General features: G+C 47.0%; 1 protein-coding gene across 2 annotated transcripts in view; it reads right to left on the bottom strand.

Moving 5' to 3' along the window:
- PLBD2 (phospholipase B domain containing 2) overlaps positions 1-21,666 on the bottom strand; it is a 31,268-nt gene extending 9,602 nt beyond the window's left edge. Inside the window, exons 1-5 of one of the 2 annotated variants that reach the window (XM_029226507.1) lie at positions 21,327-21,666; positions 10,159-10,252; positions 7,889-8,047; positions 6,007-6,107; positions 5,573-5,787 (exon numbers count right to left, since the gene is read on the bottom strand). In XM_029226507.1, coding sequence (XP_029082340.1) covers positions 5,573-5,787; positions 6,007-6,107; positions 7,889-8,047; positions 10,159-10,252; positions 21,327-21,616 — 859 coding nt within the window. In that variant the 5' untranslated portion in view covers positions 21,617-21,666. The remainder of the gene's footprint in view (positions 1-5,572; positions 5,788-6,006; positions 6,108-7,888; positions 8,048-10,158; positions 10,253-21,326) is intronic. The other variant, XM_029226513.1, reaches the window with a different exon arrangement.
- Between the last annotated feature and the right edge of the window lie 1,380 nt (positions 21,667-23,046).

The following is a 23,046-nucleotide window of genomic DNA, read 5'->3' as shown; positions in this document are numbered from 1 at the left end:
TTAATTGCAAAAACCTATTGTGAAAAAGATCATTCACAGAGCAAATACCCAGAAATCTGAGAGCACGGACTTTGTTTTTTTGGGGGGTGGAGGGAGGGTTTATCCCCTGCTTTACTGAGGTATAACTGACAAATAAAAATTGTCTGTGTTTAAGGTACACACTGTGATGTTTGGATAGGCGTAGACACTGTGAAAGGATGGCCACAGCCAAGCTAATTTACACAGCCTCTGCTGTGTGTGTGGTGAAAACACTGAAGTTCTACTCTCTTGGCAAGTTTCAAGTATACAATACAGTGTTGTTAACTATAGTCACCATGCTGTGCTTTAGACTCCAGAATTCACTTGTCTTCTAACTGGGAGATGGTACTCTCTGACCAGCATCTCCCCATTTCCCCCTCCCCCCAGCCGCCTGCAACCACCATTCTACTCTCTGCTTATAATAGTTCAACTTTTTTTTTTTTTTTTTTTTTTTTTTGGCCGTACCACGCAGCTTGCGGGATCTTAATTCTCCAACCAGGAACTGAACCCAGGCCCACAGAAGTGAAAGAACAGAGTCCTAACCACCAGACCGCCAGGGAATTCCCTCGAGTTCAACTTTTTTAGATTCTACATGAAAGTGAGATCATACAGTATTTGTCTTTCTCTGACTTATTTCACTTAGCATAATGGCCTCCAGGTTCACCCATGTTGTCGCAAATGGCAGGATTTCCTGCTTTTTTCAGTTGAATACTCCATTGTGTGTGTGTGTGTGTGTGTGTGTGTGTGTGTGTGTGTGTACGTGTACATTTTCTTTATCCATTTGTCTGGCTATGGACATTTACGTTGTTTCCATATCTCAGCTATTGTGAATACTGCAATGAACATAGGAGTGCAGACACTTCCTCAAGATTTTATTTCCTGGAAGTGAGATGGATGGATCAGATGAGAGCACAGGCTTTGTGCGGAGGAGACCTGGGCAGGATCCCGGTTCAGGCCCTTATCAACTGTTTGATTTATGTCAAGTTACTTAGCCTTTCTGAGCCTTTCTGAGCCTTATCTGCAAACTGGGAATAATAATCCTTCATCCCACACAGGGCAGTTGTAAAGATTTAATTTATAAGATCGTGGAGGTAGTTTCTAGCACAACAGTGGGTACCCAGTAGGCCTACAATCAAGGTTACTGCGTAACCAGACCAGCATTTGTCAAGGGATGGACTTTTGGTACAAAGTGTTCTGGGGTGGGGATGAGGGCCACTAGGGATGAGGGACGGACCAAAGGAGCTATTTCTATATAACTGATGAATAGATAAAAGTAAAAAGGGCAAAGTCATCAATGAACAGCTAAAACTGGAAGGGAAAACAACCAACACCAATGGTGGTTTTTCAGGGGCTGGTGGCAGGGTGGGTTACAAGTGATTTTTATTCCTTCCTTGTGCTCTGTTTTCTAACTTCCTACGGTGAACATGTATGACTTGATTAATTTGTTTTAATTATTGAAAATTAGTCTAGAATACAAAAAGAAATAACACAAATACCCATCAATAGATGGATGGATAAACAAACTGTAGTATCTCCATGCAGCGAAATATTAGGCAGTCAGGAAAAGGAATGAAGTGCTAACACCTGGTACGACATGGAGAGGCCTTGAAATTACGATGCTGAGTCAAAGAAGCCAGTCGTAAGAAAACCACCATTGTATGTTTCCATTTTTATGGGATGTCCAGAACAGGTAAATCTACAGAGATAGAAAGTAGATTAGCGGTTGCCAGGGGCTGGGAGGAGGGGGAAAAGGGAGTGATTACTCAGTGGGTACAGGGTTTCCTCTCTTGGTGATGAAAACGTTTTGGACCTAGACTGAGTGGCAGTTGCACAAGACTGTGAATGTACTAAATGCCACTGAATTGTTCACTTTAAAACGGTTAATTTTGTTATGTGAATTTCACCTCAATTAAATAAATAAATAAAACTAGAAAAAAAACCTTTTTTTTTTTTTTTGGCTGCACTGTGAGGTTCGCAGGATCTTAGTTCCCTGACCAGGGATCAAACCTGCGCCCCCTGCAGTGGAAGCGCGGAGCCCTAACCACTGGACCGCCAGGGACGTCCCTTAGAAAACTTTTAAAAATTAGTGCAGGTTTATATGAAGTTCTAGAACAGGCAAATCTAACCTCATGGGAAAGAAATCAGAAGAGCGGTTGCCTGGGGAGAGGGGTGGAGGCTAACTGCAAAGGTCACAGGGAACTTTCTAGGGTGATGGAAATGTTCCATTGGTGTTTACATGACTGCATGTTTGTCCAAACCCATCAAATTATATGCTCTAAATGTGTATTTCAGCTATCCATCAATAAAGTGAATTAAAAAAAAAAAAACAGAACAAACTTAGTCCGGGACATCATTTATCACCCAGCAGAATGGCAAAAAAATGTGAAGTGAACCATAATACCCAGTGCTAGCAAGGCTGTGGGGAAAGACAACATATTCACAGAATGGCGGTGGAAGTGTAAATTGGCCCAACCACTTTTTGAGGCAATTTGGCTGTTATCTATCTAGAAACTAAAATTTTAATTATACTCATCTTTTAACCCAGCGTTTCCACCAGGAAACACATCTGGGGGCCCACTTGCTTGCTGTAGTACTGTTTGAAACAGCAAAAACCTGGGAATTCCCTGGCAGTCCAGTGGTTGGGACTCCTTGTTCTCACTGGACAAGCCTCACGGTGTGGCCAAATAAAGAAATAAATATTTTTTAAAAAGAAAGAAGGGAGGGAGGGAGGGAGGGAGGAAGGAAGGGAGGGAGAGTAAAGACCTGGAAATGGCCCACATCCTCAACTGGGGACTAATTAAAATTTAACGTCCAGGGCTTCCCTGGTGGCGCAGTGGTTGGGAGTCCACCTGCTGATGCAGGGGACACGGGTTCGTGCCCTGGTCCGGGAAGATCCCACATGCCGCGGAGCGGCTGCGCCCGTGAGCCATGACCGCTGAGCCTGCGCGTCCGGAGCCTCTGCTCCGCAACGGGAGAGGCCACAACAGTGAGAGGCCCACGTACCGCCAAAAAAAAAAAAAAAAATTTAACGTCCAGCTGTTAAAAGGTGGACCGAACATGACAATATCAAAAGCTCTCCAAGGCCGGCCGTGGAGCAAGAGGAACAAGTGGCAAACAACCCATATAACATGATCTCATTTATGTTTTTTTAAAAAACCCAGAAAGCAAACTTTTTAGGGCTGTGCAACTATTCTGTAAATACTGTAATGGCGGATACATGTCATTGAGCGTTCATCAAAAATCCATAAAACTCTACAAAGAGTGAACTCAAATGTAAACCATGGACTTCAGTTGACAATAATGTATCAATATTGGTTCATCAATTGCAACAAGTGAACCACACTAATGCAAGAGGCTAGTAACAGGGGAAAGTGGGAAGGGGGATATATGGGAACACTCTGTACTGTCTACTCAATTTATGTCAATGTAAAATTTTTCTAAGAAATAAAGTCTATTAATTTTTAAAAGGTCCATATATACACACATATAAATGTATCCCCCCAAATCTAGATAGATCCAAACCAAAATGGCATCAGTGCTTTCCTCTTAGGAGAGATCTGGAATTTGGGACGAAGGTATCAAGGGAGATGTATTTCTTCATCTCTGTTGCTGGAATCTGTGCCAGTGAGGATGTATTTACATATAAATAGTATAATAAAAATATTGATAAGTTACAACAAATGGAAAAGTGAGGCACGTTTTTTAAAAGTCTGAAAAAACATAACCAAGTGTTTGCAGAAATGACCTCTTGTGGGATGTGGGGTGTTCCTGTGACTTTCATTGTGTGTATGTGTGTTTTGCCGCATTTTCCAATTTTCTATAACATGCATGTATGACTTACGTAGGTTTTTCAGATATTAAGATGATAGTGGATACACAGCAATGGGAACGACAGATCTGCAGCTACAGAGGACAACGTGGATGAAACTCACAGACGTTACACCGAGTGAAAGAGGCCAGGCGCAGACAAGCCCATGCTGCATGATTCCATTCGCAAAACATTCCAGATCCATCAAACCTAATCCAGGCTGTGAGAAGTCACTACGGGCTGGGGACAGTGCCTGGAAAGGGGCAGGAAGGAAGCTTCTGGGGGCTGGGAATGTTGTTTCTCTGTCTGGATGCTACACACACAGGTGTGTGTTCAAAGTGCAAAAATTCCACCTGCACACTTATGATGTGCACACTTTTCTGCACAAATGTCAATTTAGAAGTTTAAATTTAAATTAATGGGCATTAGGTTGTTTCCAAACCACTAATGCAGCTGACAGCCACGTACACAATCCCCTTGTAGAAATAGAAATGTTTCTCCAGGGACAGATCTGAGCCAGAGGGTTGCTGGATCACAGGCGAGACAGATTTTAAATTTTGTTAGACGCCAGCTGGGCTCCTCTTCAAAGTGGCCGTGCCAGCTCCCACTCCCGTTAGCAGTGAATGAGGGTATACATTTCCCCACCCTCTCGCCACCTCCTGGCAACATTAATTTTTTTAAGTTTGCCCAAGAAGGAGGCACTGCAAACATTTGGCAGTGGCTACCTCTAGACTTAACACTGGGGCCAGGAATGACGGGCACACTACCCGGCACTTGGGCCTTAGTGGCAAGGTTTTCACATTTGACAGGAAGAACGTATTCATCCATTTCTGTGTAGCTGTTTGCAAAAATGGCTGTAACTCTCCCCATGCTTGTATCCACGTCATCTGCAATGTGACTCAGCAGTTCCTTACATTACATGGTCGGGTCTATTTCCCCACTTCTTGAATCTGCACGGGTCACTTGACTTGCTTTGAGCAACAGAATGCTGTGCCCATTTCAATCAGCCCTCGAGAGGCCTTCCACACTTGCCTGCCCAGATGTCACATGAACAAGCCTGAGCTAGCCTGTGGGAGGATGAAAGACCATGTAGCCCAGCTGTCACATCATCCCAGCTGACAGCCAACCCCCAGACGTGCAGACGAGGCCATCCTAGGTCAGCCAGCTCACCCCAGCTGACTACAGAAGCATCAGTGAGGCCAGCCACAATCAGCAGACTCGTCCTAGAATAACAAAACCACCCAGCAGACCAATGGACATGTGAGCAAAACTAAATGGCTATGTTTTAAACCTTTGCTGTTTTAAATTTGGGGTGATTTGTTACACAGCAGTAGCTTACTGATACGCCTTGTGAGATAAAAATTAAAAGGAAATAAACACGTTAAAAATAACATGAACTCGGGCTTCCCTGGTGACGCAGTGGTTGAGAGTCCGCCTGCCGATGCAGGGGACACGGGTTTGTGTCCCGGTCCAGGAAGATCCCACATGCCACGGAGCGGCTGGGCCCGTGAGCCATGGCCACTGAGCCTGTGCGTCCGGAGCCTGTGCTCCACAACGGGAGAGGCCACGACAGTAAGAGGCCCGCGTACCGCAAAAAAATAAATAAATTAAAAAAATAACATGAACTCTTAGACTGGCCTTATGGTGACCCCAGTGTATATGGGGCTGAGGCCCACACCTCCCAGTACTATGCCCACTGTGTACCCACATACATGCTCACACACAGACCCACCCACATCTACCCACCTTGGGGCCCTTCTCTGAACTGGAACCAGTACTTTTTCATGATGCGCAGCATGTACTGGTAGGAGTGCCAGGTGTTGTGGGCGACCAGGAGGTCACTCTGGCCAGGCAGCAGCTTGATGAGGGCAGAGCAGGAGCCAGAGCCCGTAGCATGCTTGGTCTTGGTCTTATTCAGGGCCAGCTCTAAGTCTTCGAGGTCCCCAGAGATCTGCAACAGGCTGAGGAGGGTCAGAGTGCCGGAGGGTTACCATGCCTGCTGGGAGTGCCATTACATACCCATTTCACAGAAGAGAAAGCTGAGGCACTGGGAGGTTGGGCGACCGGTCCGAGGCCATGTAGCCAGGAAGTGGCAGGGCTGGTATTGGAACCCAGGTCTGTCTGACTATAAGGTGTGTGGCACTTTCCCCTGCCCTGTCCACTCTGGGGGTGGCACTTACAGGAACCCCAAGGGTTTGATGGTGAACTTCCCAGTTGGAAAGGTCACACTGCCTTCATAGCTGTCCTCTAGGCCTTTCAGCTGCAGGAGGGTCAGCCGCACCTAGGGGGAGGGGGAGGGGGAGGGGGCAGGGGGCAGAGGGAGGGTGAGGCCTCTCCCCCAGGCTCATGCCTTCTGCAATGGGAGGGGCTTCAGCAAAGGAGGCTCAGGTGCACCCTCCAGGCTCCAGCCAACCCTGACCCCCCCCTTAACCACCACCCACCCCTCCATGCCAAGCACCCCCCTGCCATCATTTAACTATATGTCTCCATCCTGTGGCAACCCCAAATCACCCCACTTAAGAACCCAACCCAAATCCACCTCCTCCAGGAAGCCTCCCAGCCTGCCCTGGCCCGCTGCTGGCTGCTCCCCGTTCTGAGTTTTACTGGCTGTGCTGCTGGCTCAGTGAACTTGTGTCATGTGGCTGACTTCTCCCCACTGTCACTGTCATTGTTCTGTAACCATGGAGTATATCACTGTGTCCCCCACCGGGCCTTGGCCTGTGCTGGGCATACACCAGGCACTTAGCAAGCATCCGTAAGATGGATAGACAAAAGGACAGATGGATGGATGGTGGCTACTGAGTTAAATGAGAGAAGGACAGAGAGAAAGGCAATCATCTAGATGGACAGGAGGGTGAAGAGAAGGACAGATGTTCAGGCAGGTGCTGAAGTAGATGGACGGGACCAGATGGATTCACTCCTTCATCTGTAAATACTCAACAAACCTTCACTTATAAAGCGCCTACTATGTGCCAGCCCCTGTGCTAAGTACTGGGGATACCACAGTGGACAAGGCAGATGTGGTCCTTGGCTTGTCCTCATGGGGCCCAAGTCCAGTTGAAGACAGAATCTGAATGCCTCACAAGAGGGCTACAAAGAACTGCAGGGAGGGGACGTGGAGGTGAGGAATGGTGGGGATGAGCCGGGCAGAGGGGGAGAAGGAAAAGTGTTCCAGGCAGAAGGAACAGCACACTTTAAAGCCCTGAGTGAAGAGGTAACATCTTGTTCAAGGAACTGGGAGGAGGCCAGGGAGGCCGGAGCACAGATTGAGAAGGCCAGTAGATGAGGCTGGGGAGGGAGAGGGTGCAGGGGGGTGTTGAGGCCACATTAAGGAGTGTGGGCATCACCCTGGGGAACTGGGCAGCCCCTGGCGAGATGTACGAGCAGCAGAGACAGAGCAGAGGGGATGGACCAACAGATGGACAGACTGAGAGATGCCTAGGCTCTGGCCAGAAGGAAGAGGTGGAATGAAGCAGGGAACGTGGTCCATCAGGAAGATGGCTAGGCAGGTAGATGGGAGGGTAGATGGACAGACAGGTAGATGATGAACAGAGAGAGAGACAGGCAACCAAATGGGGTATATCGACAAGGCAGGTGGATAGAATATCTGACAACTAGGCTAAGATGGGAAGAAGAGAGTGAAAGATGCATAGACTTGTGGGTGGGTGGACGAATGTGCTGAAAAACTAGATGGATGGATGGATGGATGAATAGATGGATGGATGAATGGGTAGACGGATGGAGGGGTGGGTGGGTGGATGGACAGATGGATGTATGGGAGGGAGAAAGGGAAGGATGGACATGGAGGGAGGGAGGGAGGGAAGACTGGATGGATCTGTGGATGGATGAGTAGATGGATGGGAGGATGGGTACGTAGATGGGTGGATAGATGCGGGAGGGAGGGAGGGAGGGAGGGAGGGAGGGAGGGAGGAAGGGCTGGCTGAGAGGGGCAGGGGACAGATAGGTTGGCCAGCTGGAACAGTAGCACCTGCAGTGGTAGCAGGTCCCCAGAGCAGACTCAGCTTGCTGCCCCAGCCCTCTGAGCATGGGGGCCATGCCCACCTGGTGCCAGTAAGCAGAGCCATTGTTCAATTCCATCTCCTTCTGCATCCACTCCAGGTTGGCCTCCAGGAATTTCTTGAGCCTCTCGCAGTAACTGACTTCATACTCGAAGGGGCCGCAGTAATTCACCACCGTGTTCATCCAGTGCATATAGATGAGCTGTAGGGTGGGCGAGGACAGGGGCGGGGCAGCAGGCCTGCACTCTTCCCTGAGGACCCCACTGGCCCCCACTCGGGCTCAGAGTCCTCACTCCTTTCCAGGTCTCCAAAGAGTCGAGGAGCTCTGGTGAGGGCACCTCAGCACCTCTGCTCACACTGGCTTCTCTCACCCAGCCAGCTCTCACCCCCACCAGGGCCCAATGCCTCTGGATGCCTCCCTCCTCTGAAAGCCGTCAGCACTCACAGTCTGTCCTAGATTACGCCTCCTCTGTTACTGGGGACCGCCACCCCCATCTGTACACGTATTCAGTCACTCAACTACCTTTTTTTTTTTGAGCACCTACCATGTCCTGTCCTGAGCACTGAGGACACAGCAGTGAACCTGGCAAGAGAATCCTGTGGCAGTTCCACCAGCCCTCAAGAGGCCTTCCCCACCTCCCCACCCCGATGTCACATGAACAAGCTGGGCCAGCCTGCTGGGGGGTGAAAGACCATATGAGCCCATCGTCCCCGTCACCCCAACAGACGGAGAGCCTCCCTCGGGGGCTGGTGTGCAAGCTCAGAGAGGTAACGTGGGCAAAGCCTCTGGCACGTGTGTCTGGGCTTCCTCACGTGAGAACCACGTCAGGCCTTGCCTCAGTGCTCCTGGCTCAGGCTACGGGGCCCTTGAGAGATGGAATCTTGTCTCAAATACCACCAAGCACCCAAAACACGTGGCCTGACCCAGTGTCTGACACCTCCCCAGACATCGAGGTCCCAGGAGGGCGTCTCAAACTGCAGCTGGATGTCAGAATGAGGAGAGGGAGTTTATTAAGCGCTGTCACACTGTACACCGTCTCCTGTGACGTGCTCTGTCCCTCTCAGCACCATGCATCTCACACGCATCCACCTGCTCGTTCACTTTCACTGCTTTCTGATTCTGCACTGTGTGACACTACTGCAATCCGGTTACCCATGCACCCACCGGTGGCATTTGAGTGTGTTTGCCTCGGGGCTGCTTTGAACCCCTTGGGTCACCTCTAGGGTACACACCTAAGGAGTGGGGCCCCTGGGTCCTAAGGCATGTGTGTATTCAACTCTACAAGTTAACGCCAAATTACATCCCAACGTGGGTGTCACACCTTCATGCACAGTGTGGGAGCATGGCCAGCCCACCACGGCCTCACCCACTCCTGATGCGGTCTGCCTTCTGAAATCTGTGATTATCACTTTTAAAAAGCCCAAAAGCAGGTAATGCAAAATAATATGTTGTTTAAGGTTTCATCACATGTAGTAAAACTAGTTTAACCAAAGGAAGGGAGTGGAAATAACTCAAATGTCCACCCACTGATGAAAGGATAAAGAAAATAGTCTATCCCTACAATGCAATATTATTCGGCCATAAAAAGGAATAACGTACTAACATACACTAGAACATGGAGGAACCCTGGAAACAAGTTAAAGAAGCCAGCCACAAAAGACCACATATTGGATGATTCCTTTCATAGGAACTGTTAAGAATAAGCAAATCCGTAGAGACAGAAGGTAGATGAGCAGTTGCCAGGGGCTGGGTGGAGTGGGGAAAAAGGGAGGTGACTGCTAACAGGTATGGGGTTTCTCTCTGGGGTGATGAGAATGTTCTGGAATTAGATAGTGGTAGTGGTTGTGCAACCTTATAAATATACTAAAAGCCACTGAACTGTACATTATAAAATGGTGAATTTTATGGCATGTGAATTCTATCTCAATATAAATGAATGAATGAATGAATGAATGAAAGGGAATGACAGCCACCACATGTAGTGTGGTGGGTGTCTCTGGGGTAGGAGAGGCAGGGGAATGGAGTTGAGAGGGGGCTTCAATGGTTTTAGTAACATTCCAGGGTTTAGTTTGGGTGGGTGTTCATTTTATTACTAAGCTTCGTAACTTGGAATGTGTTGTGTATTTTTTATATGCATCAAATAGCACCCAGTGTAAATTTTTAACAAATACATGTGACCTTTTCTCCCCAACTAGATGGAAGGCTGGGGGTGGGAGAGCCCCCTCTACACATATCTCAGAACCCTCCAAAGCTCCCTGGGGAACACACTTGATGGGCGGGGGAAACCCCGGGGTCCCGCGTCTGGCCCTTACCTCCTCGGACACGGCGGCCTCCACCACGCCCGCTGCGTAGGCCTGCAGTCTATCGTTGTAGTGGCCGTTCGTGTGCAGCTCCAGAAAGGCCCACCTGCAGGGGTAGGAGAGGGGACACTTGGTCAGTGAGGGGGTGAGCGTGAAACGGGCCCTCAGCTCGGCATGCACCTGTCTGCAGTTTTAAACCATAGAAAACAACGCAGTGACGAAACTGCCATTCACATGAATGTCTGTCGGTCTGTCTCTGTGCACGTGTCAGGCTAAATCCCTAAAAGAGAAACTGCTAGGTCAAAGGACACATGCATTTTTAATTTGAATAGATACTGACAAACAGCCTCCCCCAGGGCTGTACTAACCTTCATTCTCCGCCCCTCCCCCAGGATAATAATACCAGCTAATATCTACTGAGGGTTTCTTCTGAGCCAGGCACTGTTCTAGTCACTTCCATATCTATTAACTCATGTACTAGTGCTCATGACAATCCCACAGTCCTGCAAGGCAGGCACCGTTACTGTCTCCATCGTACAGAAGGGGAGGTAGTTCAAGCAGAGTTACGTACCTGCAGTGGTAAATGGCATCGCAGCCTCTTCCCCCCACGTCCATGCCTTTTGCTGTGTGGCTTTACATCCCTCCCACCACTGGCCAAATGTCCTTCCCTGTCCCCTTGATTTGGGCTCAGTCATGTCATATGACTTGCTCTGGCCGATGGAATGCGGTAGAAGTGACTTGTCTCAGTTATGAGATTAGCCTTCAAAGGGTCTCCCGTGGTTCCACTTGTGTCCCTGCTATGGCCACGAGAGAAACATGCCTGGCCAGCTCGCTGGTCCCAAGAATATGAGAGACACATGTTGCTGACCAGGTCTGCAGAACTACAGCATGAAGCAGAGCTGCCCCAACTGCTCCAAGGATCCATGAGCATAAACGGCTGTCATTCCAAGCCACTGAGTTTGGGGGCAGTTTGTTATGCAGCACTGTTGCCCAGTACTAGCTGATAACACACACCAAAGGTCACAGAGCTAAGAAAGGGCAAAGCTAGGATTCAATTCCAGGCAGGCTGGTTACCAGGAAGCAGATTCTGATCAGGAGGTCTGGGGTAAAGCCCAAGACTCTGTATTTCTAGCCAGCTCCCAGGTGATGCCTGGGGTATATACTGCATTTCTACAACATACGAACTCCTGTCTGCGCACTTCCCTGCTTAGGATCAATCTTTTTCACCCTTACTAAGGTGACAGTTGAAAAATTCAATCACGTAATTATAATCCTTTAATGAGTTAAGTTACATATATTTTCTTATTTCTTATTGGTCATTTATAGTTCTTTGGTTCATGTCCTTTACTCATTTTTCTCTACCGTGGTTTTTTTCATCTTACTATTATTATTATTTTTCGGCTGCACCGTGGCTTGCGGGATCTCAGTTCCCCAACCAGGGATTGAACCTTGGCCACGGCTGTGAAAGCACCAAATCCTAACCACTAGACCACCAGGGAATTCCCATCGCCTTTTCTTATTGGTTGGTGAAATTCTCTATATACATATTAGCCCTTGGCTTGTCACTAATATTGAAAATACCTGTATTTTAATTGATTTTTGCTTTTGTTTTTGCCATATGGTAGTTTTCAGTTTTGTCCTATCAGTCTTTCCTTTATGGTTCTGGATTTCATCCTTGCTCCAAGTACACAAAGAATATTCACCCAGGTGACTTCTGTAACTAAGGAAAACACTTGTGGAGGCAATTTCTATTAAGAAAATGAGGGCAACAGAAGACACTAATGAGATCTTTAAGAGGCTACACAACGCGGAGAGCCAGGCTCAGCCAGGACTGTCTCACAGGAATTTGGCTAAAAAGTCACCAAAGAGCTCCAGGACAGACAGAGCTCTGCCCCAGAGAAGACAAAGGAGAGGAAATGACTATCAAAATACACCCAATAGTTTTGGCAATCAAGCTTCTTTGAGCACCTACTGGGTGCCAGACACCGAGGGTATACAAGAATGAATATATGTAACTGCTATGACGAGAAAAGGAATAAAGTACCCCGAGGAGGTACGCTCCTGTTGCTACTGAGTGAAATCTAGGAAGGCTTCACAGAAGAGGTGATAGCCGCTCCAGGATTTGAAGTTTAAGTAGGAGCTTGCAGGGAGAAGGGGGGTTGGGGTGGGGAGGAGAGGGAAAGTAAAAGAAGGAAGCCTGAGCTCTGAGAGTTCCAAAGCAAAGAACTTGAGCTACAAGATAAAATGGAGCTGTGGGGACTGGTAATGAGGCCCTGCTATGGTGGATAACAATAGCCCCCAGTGCTAAGCACATCACATGTCTACTTCTCTCTCTAAATTCTCCCAAAGACCCTACGACATGAGTTTGATTCTCCCAATTTACAGTTGTGGGACCCGAGGCTCAGGGGGGTGAAGTCACTTGCCCAACAGAGCTGAGGCTAACATCACAGAGCATGATGTGCTCTGAGCCTCTACCTTAACTCAGTTTTGTGGGGGATTGTTTTGTCCTTGAAGGTGAAGGAGTTAGTTCTTATCAAACAAATCTAAGAGCCATGAACTTTCGGCTAATGACTCACATATAATCACAGATATGGAGAGAAAAACACAAGAGACTAGAATAAAGGTCTTAAATTTCAAGGAGAGTGGAGGACAAAGAGAGTCTGGGATTGTGGGTCCCTCAGGCATCGTCTGAATCCCCAGGTCTCTCTCTTATCAACTGTGTACCTTTGGGCAAATTGCTTAACCTCTCTGGGACTCAGTTTCCTCACCTGTAAAATGGGCAAAGCAATTCCCACTTCAGAGGGTTGCCATGGCAGGTGCCACAAGAGAACTCAACGTTTTATACTCGGTAAGTATGTGTCTCATCATTAACCTGAGAGGGGAGGTTTGGAGCAATCCAGTAGACTTGGTGATGGGAAGAAATTTAAAACAGGGTACAGAATGTAGTTCCCCTTGTGATAAAAAAAAAAAAAAAAAAAAAGCGGGGGAATCAAGGGAGAACATACACAACTTACATAAAACGAAAAAGGCTGTTCAGATGCCAAGTCCTGGTTATAACTGAGAGGCCAGTGGCCTTCCAGACAGCGCCTGCTTAAAAGCTCTCCTTCTGCAGGGAGCAGGCTCAGTCAAGGCCACAGTGCTGAGGCCCTGAAGACAGGCAGCAGCTAGGAACTCACCCTGTGACTGGTGCTCACACAGCCCTCACGGATGTGTATGAGCATCCTTGTTCACAGCAGCATTTTTTTTTTAACATCTTTATTAGAGTATAATTGCTTTACAATGGTGTGTTAGTTTCTGCTTTATAACAAAGTGAATCAGTTATACGTATAAATATGTCCCCATATCTCTTCCCTCTTGCATCTCCCGCCCTCCCACCCTCCCTATCCCACCCCTCTAGGTGGTCACAAACCACTGAGCTGATCTCCCTGTGCTATGCGGCTGCTTCCCACTAGCTATCTATGTTACATTTGGTAGTGTATATATGTCCACGCCACTCTCTCACATTGTCCCAGCTTCCCCTTCCCCTTCCTCATATCCTCAAGTCCATTCTCTACTAGGTCTGCATCTTTATTCCCATCTTGCCCCTAGGTTCTTCATGGCCATTTTTAAAAAAATATTCCATATATATGTGTTAGCATACTGTATTTGTTTTTCTCTTTCTGACTTACTTCACTCTGTATGACAGCCTCTAGGTCCATCCACCTCACTACAAATAACTCAGTTTCATTCCTTTTTATGGCTGAGTAATATTCCATTGTATATATGTGCCACATCTTCTTTATCCATTCATCTGTTGATGGACACTTCGCTTGCTTCCGTGTCCTGGCTATTGTAAATAGAGCTCACAGCAGCATTTTTGACTAGAGCTGAGGAAAACAGGACCCTCCCAAAATATCCAGTGTTAGGGGCCTGATACAATAATCTATCCATATATGCGGTGGGCTTCTAGAACCATGTGGCTGACCACCATGTGCTGATGAGATGTCAGACACAAAGTTTTTTTAAAAAACATAAGATTAGAGAAGGACAAACGGTGGATTCAGGATAACCCCATGTACAAAAACATTACACGCACTCACATACCAGTACGTATACACATGTATGTATGTATGTATGTTTAGGCCTGTTTATGCATAGAAAATTCTAGAAGAAAGAACAGTGGTTATATATAAAAAGAAAGAGTGGGGAGCGCAGTTTACCTCCCACATTCTACCTCACCTTTCTAAACTTTTTTACCATGGAAAGTTAAGCACTTGTGTAATAATTACAAAGATTTAAAAGAGAGCAGTGTGACTCTTTCAAGCTGGACAGAAAGGAAAAGGATGAGTGGAGAGTGACAATGCCCCCCCCGACCCCCCCCAGCCAGGCCACAGTATGGTAAATATGGAATTAGTCACTGCCCTTGTTGGAGAGAGTGCCTTCTGCATTCCTCTCTGAACCGCCTTATTCCAAAGGGCGATTGGGGTGATTCAGTTTGGATGGAGTTTGTGCACTTTGCTCGAGTTCTCAGAAAACCTGGCTATGTAGGTGTCTGCCTATCCTTCCAGAATACCTTGGAGAGAGAGAGATTCCCATTCATGAGGGAATTTCAGTGCTAGAGCCCCTCTGGCTGATCTCTGAAGATCCCTCTGTTGCCTCAGGCCCTAAGCCCTCATCAAAAGATTTTCTTCCAGGCCCCTGCAAGGCTGGCGCCATCCTCATCTCGTTGGGGTGAGGCAGTTGCTGACAGCCACCTGTAGGAAGTGTCCAGGCAGAGATCTGAACCTAGATCTCTCTGATGTTAAACCTGAAACCCTGCCTCATACCACATCTCCACGCTCTCCCAGCCTCAGCTTCCCCATCTGTAAAACGGGAAGGCTTGGACATCAGCAAATGGCTTCTGGAATCCCTCACTGCTGTGGTGGCTGACAACTTTGGGAGACTCTACCCCAGTCCCTGGCCAAAACAAAACAAAAAAACAAACCACTGGAAAGAATGTGTTTCTAAAGCAAAATGTCCCCATTTGACGGCTCTTGATTCAGAGATCATGTCCTTCCTGCTTGTGTGGTTCTAAAATAGCTCATCTTTTATTAGATGAAATGGGCAGAGATCAATAAATATTGTTCTAACACATATATATATGGAATTTAAGAAAAAAAAATATCATGAAGAACCTAGGGGTAAGACAGGAATAAAGACGCAGACCTACTGGAGAACGGACTTGAGGATATGGGGAGGGGGAAGGGTGAGCTGTGACAGGGCGAGAGAGTGGCATGGACATATACACACTAACAAACGTAGTAAGGTAGATAGCTAGTGGGAAGCAGCCACATGGCACAGGGAGATCAGCTCGGTGCTTTGTGACTGCCTGGAGGGGTGGGATAGGGAGGGTGGGAGGGAGGGAGACGCAAGAGGGAAGACATATGGGAACATATGTATATGTATAACTGATTCACTTTGTTATAAAGCAGAAACTAACACACCATTGTAAAACAATTATACCCCAATAAAGATGTTAAAAATAAATAAATAAATAAATAATGTTCTGGTTTGTTTTTAATGCACTTGCTTGGCAAAAATAAAAAGTCAGCTGCACTGAATCTATTTCCCCAAACTTTTTTTTTTCTTTTTCTGGAAAGTGTATGGGCCACACTGTGGTTTTATGTCAGGGACAGCTAATACCTCTGAGATGACTCCAGGATCTAATGAAGAGGCCACATTTGGGAAAAGCCAGACCATTCTTGTGAGATGAGCAAGGGGTCACAAATCTCCCCTCACCATCATTGTCCCTTCAGTGTATAGTGTGCCCTGGACACCCGCTACTATGCGGGATGTACCACCTCATCTGTGGCTATCACTCCTTTTCCATTCTTGATGGTGTAAGTTTATCTTTTGTGACTTTTCAAAGAAACAGTTGGATAACTAATAAGAACCTGCTGTATAGCACAGGGAACTCTACCCAATACTCTGTAATGGGCTACATGGGAGAAGAATCTAAAAAAAAAAAAAAATGTAGATATATGTATAACTGATTCACTTTGCTGTACACCTGAAACTAATACAAAATTGTAAATCAGCTATACTCCAATAAAATTTTTTTTAAAAAATTAAAGAGAGAAGAGAAGAGCTAACACCCATCCTTCTCAAACTCTTCCAAAAAATTGCAGAGGAAGGAACATTCCCAAACTCATTCTATGAGGCCACCGTCACCCTGATTCCAAATCCAGACAAAGATACTAGAAAAAAAGAAAATTACAGACCAATATCACTGATGAATATAGATGCAAAAATCCCCAACAAAATACTAGCAAACAGACTCCAACAACACATTAAAAGGATCGATCATACACCATGATCAAGTGGGATTTATCCCAGGAATGCAAGGATTCTTCAATATACGCAAATCAATCAATGTGATACATGGTATTAACAAACTGAAGAATAAAAACAATATGATTATCTCAATAGGTGCAGAAAAAGCTTTTGACAAAATTCAACACCCATTTATGATAAAAACTCTCCAGAAAGTGGGTATACAGGGAACCTACCTCAACATAATAAAGGCCATATATGACAAACCCACAGCAAACATCATTCTCAATGGTGAAAAACTGAAAGCATTTCCTTTAAGATCAGGAACAAGACAAGGATGTCCACTCTCACCACTATTATTCAACATAATTTTGGAAGTCCTAGCCATGGCAATCAGAGAAGAAAAAGAAATAAAGGAATACAAATTGGAAAAGAAGAACTAAAACTGTCACTGTTTGCAGATGACATGATACTATACACAGAGAATGCTAAAGATGCCACCAGAAAACTACTAGAGTTAATCAATGAATCTGGTAAAGTTGCAGGATACAAAAGAAATCTCCTGCATTCCTATATACTAATGATGAAAAATCTGAAAGAGAAATTAAGGAAACACTCCCATTTACCATTGCAACAAAAAGAATAAAATACCTAGGAATAAACCTACCTAGGGAGACAAAAGACCTGTCTGCAGAAAACTATAAGACACTGATGAAAGAAATTAAAGATGATACCAACAGATGCAGAGATATACCATGTTCTTGGATTAGAAGAATCAATATTGTGAAAATGACTATACTACCCAAAGCAATCTACAGATTCAATGCAATCCCTATCAAATTACCAATGGCATTTTTTACAGAACTAGAACAAAAAAATCCTAAAATTCGTATGGAGACACAAAAGACGCTGAATAGCCAAAGCAGTCTGGAGGGGAAAAAGCAGAGCTGGAGGAATCAGACTCCCTGACTTCAGACTATACTACAAAGCTACAGTCATCAAAACAATATGGTACTGGCACAAAAACAGAAATATAGATCAGTGGAACAAGATAGAAAGCCAAGAGATAAACCCACACACCTATGGTCAACTAGTCTATGACAAAGGAGGCAAAGATATAGAATGGAGAAAAGACAGTCTCTTTAATAAATGGTGCTGGGAAAACTGGACAGCTACATGCAAAAGAATGAAATTAGAACACTCCCTAACACCATACACAAAAATAAACTCAAAATGGACTAGAGACCTAAATGTAAGACCGGACACTATAAAACTCTTAGAGGAAAACATAGGAAGAACACTCTTTGACATAAATCACAGCAAGATCTTTTTTTGATCCACCTCCTAGAGTAATGGAAATAGAAACAAAAATAAACAAACGGGACCTAATGAAACTTCAAACCTTTTGCATAGCAAAGGAAACCATAAACAAGACGAAAAGACAACCCTCAGAATGGGAGAAAATATTTGCAAACGAATCAACAGACAAAGGATTAATCTCCAAAATATAAAAACAGCTCATGCAGCTCAGTATTAAAAAAACAAACAACCCAATCCAAAAATGGGCAGAAGACCTAAATAGACATTTCTCCAAAGAAGACATACAGATGGCCAAGAAGCACATGAAAAGCTGCTCAACATCTCTAATTATTAGAGAAATGCAAATCAAAACTACAATGAGGTATCACCTCACACCAGTTAGAACTGGCATCATCAGAAAATCTACAAACAACAAATGCTGGAGAGGGTGTGGAGAAAAGGGATCCCTCTTGCACTGTTGGTGGGAATATAAATTGATACAGCCACTATGGAGAAGAGTATGGAGGTTCCTTAAAAAACTAAAAATAGAACTACCATATGACCCAGCAATCCCACAACTGGGCATATACCCAGAGAAAACCATAATTCAAAAAGACACATGCACCCCAATGTTCACTGCAGCACTATTTACAACAGCCAGGTCATGGAAGCAACCTAAATACCCACCGACAGATAAATGGATAAAGCAGTTGTGGTACATATATACAATGGAATATTACTCAGCCATAAAAAGAAATGAAATTGGGTCACTTGTAGAGACATGGATGGATCTAGAGACTGTCATGCAGAGTGAAGTAAGTCAGAAAGAGAAAAACAAATATCGTATATTAATGCATATATGTGGAACCTAGAAAAATGGTACAGATGAACTGGTTTGCAGGGCAGAAATTGAGACACAGATGTAGAGAAGAAACGTATGGACACCAAGGGGGGAAAGCGGCGGGGTGTGGGGGGGTGGGGGATGAACTGGGAGATTGGGATTGACATGTATACGCTGATGTGTATAAAATGGATGACTAATAAGAACCTGCTGTATAAAAAATAAATTAAATAAAATACAAAAAAACAGATAAAGAAACGGTTGGGTGGTATTTATCCATTTTACTGGGCTGGGCTTCTGCCTGTTGGGTGGTAGATTTGGGTTGTTTCCCAGTTTCCTAATAGGTTAGTTCCCTCTTATTGGTATTCACTTCCTCTCCCAACTCGAAGGCTATTTAGGTCAATCAGCTTGTTGGGGGGCATCAGGTCAGAAAAGGAGGAAAAGGTAAGGTTGGAGGGTTCGGCCTCCCCAGGACCAAGACCAGAGCCAGGCTGGCGCAGGCGCTGCCTCTGGGTGCATCTCTGATCCCCTAGCATTAAATCCTAAATGTTTCAGGCTCCATGGGGAGTGTCAGTCCAGAGTCAGATACAGCACAAGTAAGAGGAAAGATTATGGGGGAAGGAGACGTGCAAGTTATCCTGACACTCCCAGGATCTGGTGAAATCTGGGAGCCAGAAAGGAGGAAGGATCCCAATTCTAGGTGAACAGAAGAGTCAAACCATGATTTCCACCCTCCAAAAAATAAGACAGTCACCTGCAAATCAGCGATTTTGTTGCTCGGATGCCAGGACACCCCAGATTTCTTTCTTACATCTCACTCCTGAGTTCTCAAGAGGGTGTCTTTGAGGGCCTCCGTACCCCTGCTTATAAAATGGGGGCTTCCCATACAGTTTTCCCTACATCATAGTCCCAAATGCTGTCAAACCCACAGGGAAAGGGGCAGACTGGACAGAAAAGATGCTGGAACAGTGAAGTGAGAGCAAGAAGTGTGGAAGAGACCAGGGCTCACTTCTCAGTTTCCCCACTTGCAAAATGGGGGCAGAAGACATGCGCTCCTTTCTCTTTCATTCACTCCTTCCTTTAGTAAATAAACAGAGGTGCTTTCTGTGATCCCCCGAATTTCACTTCGAGCCCCACCTTCAGGAAGGAAACAGGCTCAGAGAGATGAAGTGATTTGCCCAAGGTCACACAGCGCCAGAGCTGAGCCTGGAAGAACTTTCCATCCAGCACAAGCAGGGGAGCCCTCTCCCCACTTCTCTGTTTTCCATAATTGACAGCAACACAGCCTAGCGGGAAAGTGCTGGGGCCAAAGCCCCTCCCCATGCTGAGCCTTACCTCTGTGCCTCCTCCCTAGCATCCAGAGACTGTCATCTCTCTTAGCTCTGCTAAGCGGGGGCCCAAAACATATGAGTCAGCAGAGACTGGGTCACCAGATTCCAGAGTCACGTCGCCACAGAGTTCTGATTCCCGCCACAGACGCCAGCCCACTCTGTGGTTTCCTCTCCCCGGGAGCCTTCCCAAATTAGCCGCACCCAGCTCCTGTGTCTGCAGCAAATCCTCTCCCCACAATCTCTGGTCTGTCTATCTACTATACTCCCAAGTGCCACAAAGCACCAGAACGGGGGTGTCCACAGTGTCCTATGTCACCCCAACACCTGCAGAAATGAATGCAAGCCAGCCAAATGGATGGGGGCAGCAGTGGGAGAAGCCCTGCCTGCTGGAGGGGGTAACGTATTCTAAGCACTGGGATGACCCCAGGATGGGATAGTGCAGGTGGGGGAGGGGTGGGGGGACACAGGGTTCCCCAAGATTCCCCAACACAGCGTGGATCCAGGGTCTGGGCCTTGCTGACAAGGCTTTGAGGCAGATGTTCCCCACTCCCAGGATTTTCCCTCCTGGCACTGTCTCCCTGACTGAATGGGGACCCCCTCAGCTCTGTGTCCCCATAGCCAAGAGCACCAGGTGAGTGAATGAATGAATGGGCACCAGCCCTGGTACGAGGCCTGAGAGGGGCACCACCCAACTTCCCAGCCAGAGCACATCATCAAAATCCAAGCCACAGATGGGGAAATGAGAGCCCAGACAGGCAGAGCAGTTAGGTAAGAGCCATACAACAGAATGACAGCCTGGGTCCCGGTGATAAGGATAGAGACGGTGACTGCCAAAGATGGAGTGCTTGACTCCATACTAAGTATCTGGCCAAGCGACTTTCCCCTGGACCAGGAGAGAGGAGGGAAGCAAGGAGCAGAGGCCAAGCAATGATACAGTCTGGGTCTTTGTGAATTTAGGGACCCTCTGTTTTCAGACTGGCCTGGAATCCAAGCTCAGTCCTGCTGCTCTGGTTCTGGAAAGAAGGCAGGGGGGCTGGCACCCATGGGGTAAGCTAAAACCAAGGAAGTGAGAATCTCTCCTGGAGAGCCATTACCACCCCTCTGGTCATGGGGGTGAGATGAGGGTTGAGGGGGAGAGTGCCAGCCTACGTGGGGATAAGTGTTACTGTATCACTAGGGAAACAGAGGTACTGTCATCCCTGGCTGAAGGCAAAGGACTGGTCCCCATGAGCTGAGGGATGCTGCATCAGCCCCACCCAACTACGGTGCAGCAGCCTCCGAGGTGGGACACTGACCCCCAGGGAGACGAGGATGGGACTCTGTCACCGGCAAGAGGCTGGTCCTAGGGGCAGGCGAGGTCCGGCGCCCACGCAACTCCCTCCCCCGGCTGGTCCGCGCGAGATCGGGCCAACCCTTACCCGGTCTCGCGGATGGCGTTGGTAAGGTTGGCCCAGGCCACGGCGTCAGGGTGGCGGCCATCTACCAGGCGCAGCTGGCCCGTCTCAGGGTCCAGGAGCACCGAACGGCAGCGCGAGGCGGGTGGGACCGGCCTCCCCGGTCCCCGGTGACCCCTCGGGGTCGGGATCGCGCCGGTCAGGCCGCTCAGGAACAGCCCGACCAGCAGGGCCAGCACCAGGGCCAGCGGCAGTGCCCGCGTCAGCGCCCGGGCCAGGCGGCCGCCCGGGCATCCATACATCGGGTCCACCATGACGGTGCGGAGCGGGGCGCCGCAGCCAGGCTCACGTGACTACACTCCGCAGCGGAGGGCCGGGCCGGGGCTGGCTGGAAAAGGAGGTAGGCGGTGGAGGGGCGGGACTTGGGCCGAGCCCTTCCGGGTGGGCGGGGCCCGGGGGCGGGACGTAAGGGACGGGGCCATCTTAAAGGGGCCCGGCGCCCTCGTCAGCCTACTCAAACCTTGCAGTGGCACGCTTCCTCCTGGCTTTTTATTTTTCAAAAGTTTGAACCTCAAGAAAAGTTGCAAGAATAGTAAAGGATAATAAATATCCATATGCCTGTCATCAATCGCTAATATTTTGTCACATTTTATTAAGTGTCTCTTCATACTTATATGTAATTTTGCTCAACCATTTGAGAGTTAATTGAAGACAGTGACGCATCAACCCTAAAAACTGCAGGTGGTCATATAAGAGAAAAGACATTATCCTTCATAACCACAGTACCATTATAACACTCAGGACATTTACCATTTACTTAATACTATTGTCTAATACAGGGTCTTTATTCGAATTTTACCAGTTGTCCCAAAAATGCTTTCTCTGTTTTTCTTTTCTTTTGACCCAGTCTCCACTCCTCACACAACACACAAGAACAAACTCCTGGGACTTCCCTGGGTGGTGCAGTGGTTAAGAATCCGCCTGCCAATGCAGGGGACATGGGTTCGAGCCCTAGTCCGGGAAGATCCCACGTGCCACGGAGCAACTTAAGCCCGTGCGCCACAGCTACTGAGCCTGTGCTCTAGAGCCTGCGAGCCACAACTACCGAAGCCCATGCACATAGAGCCCGTGCTCCACAGCAAGAGAAGCCACCGCAATGAGAAGCCCAAGCACCACAACGAAGAATAGTCCCCACTTGCCGCAACTAGAGAAAGCCCGCGTGCAGCAACGAAGACCCAACGCAGCCAAAAATAAATAAATAAATTTATTTTTAAAAAAAGAATAAACTCCTAAATGATGAGCATCTAGGTGTAAAAAATGAAACTGCAATTCCTAGATGTATATGTATGGGTGAATTCCTCCATAACTTGTGTGTGGAAAAAAAAGGCCTCAAACTATTACTCAAAATCCAAATGCAATAAAAGATTAGTACATTTGACTACATAAAACTTTCATAACTTTTGCATGTCGAAAACACCATAAGCGAAGTCAAAAGACAAGTGACAAACTAGGAGAAGATATTTATAACATGTATCATGGATAAAGGGCCATTCTCACTAATATATGAATAACCCTTTAAATTTGAGGGGAAAATGTGAAAACCAGAAAGAAAAATGGACGAAAACTGTGAACAGACAATTCATGAATAAAGATGTTAAAATGATCTTTAGGGGTTTCCCTGGTGGCGCAGTGGTTGAGAGTCCGCCTGCCGATGCAGGGGACGCGGGTTCGTGCCCCAGTCTGG

Source organism: Monodon monoceros, unplaced genomic scaffold, assembly GCF_005190385.1.
Source record: "Monodon monoceros isolate NGI ecotype Baffin Bay Population unplaced genomic scaffold, NGI_Narwhal_1 Super_Scaffold_1, whole genome shotgun sequence".
Taxonomy (NCBI): Eukaryota; Metazoa; Chordata; class Mammalia; order Artiodactyla; family Monodontidae; genus Monodon; species Monodon monoceros.
The sequence above is the reverse complement of the archived record's forward strand: the minus strand, read 5'-3'. Positions and strand labels throughout refer to the sequence as shown.